At 38.9% G+C, this 3,675-nt stretch overlaps 1 protein-coding gene across 1 annotated transcript in view; it reads left to right on the forward strand.

Moving 5' to 3' along the window:
• Window positions 1–401: 401 nt before the first annotated feature.
• The window catches only part of Cbr-tep-1, a gene marked incomplete at both ends in the record, with an annotated part of 15,427 nt that continues 12,153 nt past the window's right edge, over window positions 402–3,675 (forward strand). Inside the window, 5 exons of the mRNA XM_045241583.1 lie at window positions 402–508; window positions 1,055–1,295; window positions 2,127–2,379; window positions 2,619–2,817; window positions 3,184–3,400. Of these exons, the coding sequence (XP_045096870.1) occupies window positions 402–508; window positions 1,055–1,295; window positions 2,127–2,379; window positions 2,619–2,817; window positions 3,184–3,400 (1,017 nt within the window). The remainder of the gene's footprint in view (window positions 509–1,054; window positions 1,296–2,126; window positions 2,380–2,618; window positions 2,818–3,183; window positions 3,401–3,675) is intronic.

Raw genomic sequence — 3,675 nt, forward strand, 5'->3', positions numbered from 1 at the left:
TCAGTTCACAAATTCTTGATATCTCTCATAGAAACCGAAATATTTGAGCTTGAAGTGCGAGTTTAGAATCAATCAGAGCTACCGTATTTGCCCAGCACCCTGTACGTGCAATTTGAGCTCAATTATCTCGGTTCCTATGAAAGATATTAAAAAGGAGTCAACCAATAAAATGTTCATCATAAAGTCAGTAACATTTTATCAGTTGAAACATTTTTGTTATCTTTTATAGGAACCCAGATAATTGAGCTCAAACCGAGATATTCGAGCTTGGCTGTGCTTCCTAGTGTCCCGATGTCCGCTAAATTTCTTTTTTAGTCCAATACTGACTAGATGTCATCCAATTTTTCCCCGTTTTCTGTTCCCTCCAGTCCTAATTTCCTAAACCTTTCGTTTTCCAGAAAATGCGATTGCTAATTCTCAACCTATTTTTTGTTGTCTGGGGAGTTTGTGCTCAGAGCAGCACAAATTCAGCCATCGTCACATCGTCCACTACGGCGGCGCCAATCAAGTGAGTTTTTAAGTTTTTTTCCGAAAATTCAAAAAGCCCGGGAACATTTAAAAATTTAAACATTTGAAATTTCCATCTAGATTTGAGCAAAAACGTTTCACATGGAGCGATTTCGAATCTCTAAAAAATGCCTTCAAATTTTTCCAAGTTGTCTGAAAATTTCAGAGTACACTAATCAGAAGCAGGGCTTCAATTTTGTAATTGACAACTTTCTTGGAAATTTTTTCCCTGAAGAGATATGCCACATAGAAATGAACACACCAGGAGGTGCACCCACCAACGCCCACCGGGGGTAGGCGCTTCCACGTGGCATAACTCTCTAGGACCAAATTTTTCAAAAAAGTTGTCAACTACAAAAATGAAGCTCTATTTTTGTTTGGTATTTTCTGAAAATTTCAGACAAATCGAAAAAAAATTGCAGCAGAAAAAGAAGCTCAAAAATGTATTAATTTTCCACTAATATTTGGGAAATTCAGTCCAGATTTTCCACTTTTTGATTTTCAAAAAATCAAAAATTAAAAAGATCTAAACCCACCCCTTTTCTAGACCAGCCACCTATATGCTTGTCGCTCCGGCAGTGGTCCGTCCCAATCAACCGTACTCAGTTTGTATGAATCTTCTGAAGCCGCCGACTGACGAGGATATGATCGTTCGGATTGAAGTTCGAACCGAGCAAAACGAGACGATTGCGGCGAGAGTGATGAGCAATCTGAAACCAGGAGTTGCTCAGACTGTAAGCCTTTCCGAGATGCCCGCTCAGTCATTGACACCGGGACAGGGGTATAAGGTAAGATTCTAAAATGTGGTCTCAATAGAAAAATGGTCATATTTTGTCAGAGTAGCTACAAGAACACTTCAAACTTTTTCAATTTTATTGAAATTTTCAGAATATACCAGACAAAAATAGAGTTTTGATTTTGTAGTTGACCACTTTTTTGGAAATTTCGGTCCGGAGGAGCTATGCCACGTGGAAGGGCCCGTCTCCGAGCCACCAGCGCGGGCAACAGAGAGTTAGGGCTCTTCGATCAGAAAAATTATGAACTATACAAATGAAGCTCTAATATTGTTTGGTACATTCTGAAATTTTCAAAAAAAAATCGGAATAGTTGAGCATGGGTTTTCGCAATTTCAAAGTTACGGATTTCGAAAAAGCGGGCAAGCGGGCGGTCATTTTTAAGCAATTACAAAAGTACTTCAGAATTTTAAAATCTGTCTGAAATTTTCAGAATGCACTAAACAAAAATAGAGCTTTAATTTTGTAGTTAACAAGTTTTTTTTTTTGGAAAACTAGGTCCAAAAGAGATATGCCACGTTGATGAGCTCCCTCAGAGCCATCGGCGCGCGCAAGCGCAACTCAAGGCTCTTCCTCGTGGCATATCTCCCCAGTACCAAAATTTTCAAAAAAGTTGTCCACTACAAAATTAAAGATCACATTATGTTTAGTATAGTCTGAAAATTTCAAGCCATTCCCTTCAGCCAATTCGCTTCAAATACTCCCCCAAAAATCTCATATCTTTTGATTAGGTTCTGGAATTTTCATTCAAATCCGGCACAGTTAAGCATGATTTTCAACTGTTTCTGGGCTTTCAAAATTGCTAATTCAAACAAAAACTTGCAGCTCTACATTCGTGGTGAGACGCTCAACTCGGAAGTGCTCTTTGAAAACGAGAAAGAGCTGAAATACGATCAAAAAGCGCTCTCTGTCTTCATCCAAACCGATCGAGCGATTTATCGACCGGCTTCTCTCGTCAGATACAGAGCAATCGTTGTCAAATCAGATCTAAAACCATACGTCGGAAATGCTACCATCAAAATTTTCGATCCAAGCAGAAATTTGATCTCTCAAACTATTGGAGTGTCATTGGATAGGGGTATGTTAAGTGGTTCAGAAAATAGGTCAGCTTTGAACTCAATTATCTTGGTTCCTATAAGAGTTATCAAAAACTTTTTAAGTTAAAATTGGTATTTTTTTTTTGAAATTAGAGTTTATCAGATTTTTTGAAAAATTTCCAACATTCTAACTTTGGTCTATATGAAGCCATTTGGCTTAAACCTAGACATGCCAATTCGAACATTTTTGAGAATTTCAATTTTCTTTTAAAACTTCCAGGTGTCTACAGTTCCGAACTACAACTCGCTGAAGAAACCCTTCTGGGAGACTGGACGATTGAAGTGGAGACGTCGAATGGGGTTCAGGACAAGTCTTCGTTTACTGTAGACACTTATGTTTTGCCCAAATTTGAAGTTAACATCAAAACGTCCTCTTTCATCACTATCAACGATGATTTGTCCGTTTTTGTGGATGCTAAGTGAGTTTTTTGAACGGTTTTCGAAGAAGAAAATTGGTTGAAGGGTTTGGGTTAATATTTTTAGACTAGACTAAACAAAATTAGAGCTTTACTTTTCAAGTTAACAACTTTTCTGAAAAACCTGGTCCTAGGGAGATATGCCACGTGGAAGAGCCCATACCCCCTGGTGGGCGTTGGTGCGTGCGCCTCCTGGTATGCTTATTTACACGTGGCATATCTCCTCAGCACCTAATTTTCCAAAAAAGTACAAAAAGATAGCTCAGGTTCTGTTTAGTATATTCGGGAATTTTCAGAAAAATCGAAAAAAAATTTGAAGCACTTTTATAAGCACTTTCGCAAACCTGACTAACTAAAACTAATTTTCAGATACACTTACGGAAAAGGAGTCGCCGGAAAAGCCAAAGTCTCACTGGAACTTCCATGGCACAGATGGCACGCTATGGTACCAGTGGCCATTGATGAGAGTGGAAAGACAACGAAAGAAGAAGAGTTGATGGTGGAGAGAACGGTGAAGTTGAACCGGCAAGGAGAGGCGGCGGTAGTGTTTTCGAATGATGAGCTGAAAAGGCACAAATTGTTGCATGTGAGTTGGTTTTTATTGGTTTTTCAGAAATTAGGAATAATAAAGGTAAAAACGGAGAAGAATAGCGGGGGTACGACGAATTCGAACGTTTTCAAAATCGAACAGACCTAAAGTCGAACTGATTCAAATCAGAACAGTGTGTTTCTCGAACAAGTATCAAAACAGAACAAGGACAAAATCGAACTGTTCTAATTCGAACTGTGCACTGTCGAACTGTCCCAAATTGGAAAGCTGTTGCCGCCGAGCGCGCTTGCATTTCTCTTCAAATTCTCGTT

The sequence above is a fragment of the Caenorhabditis briggsae genome (assembly GCF_000004555.2).
Source record: "Caenorhabditis briggsae complete genome, chrI, whole genome shotgun sequence".
NCBI classification, from domain to species: Eukaryota; Metazoa; Nematoda; class Chromadorea; order Rhabditida; family Rhabditidae; genus Caenorhabditis; species Caenorhabditis briggsae.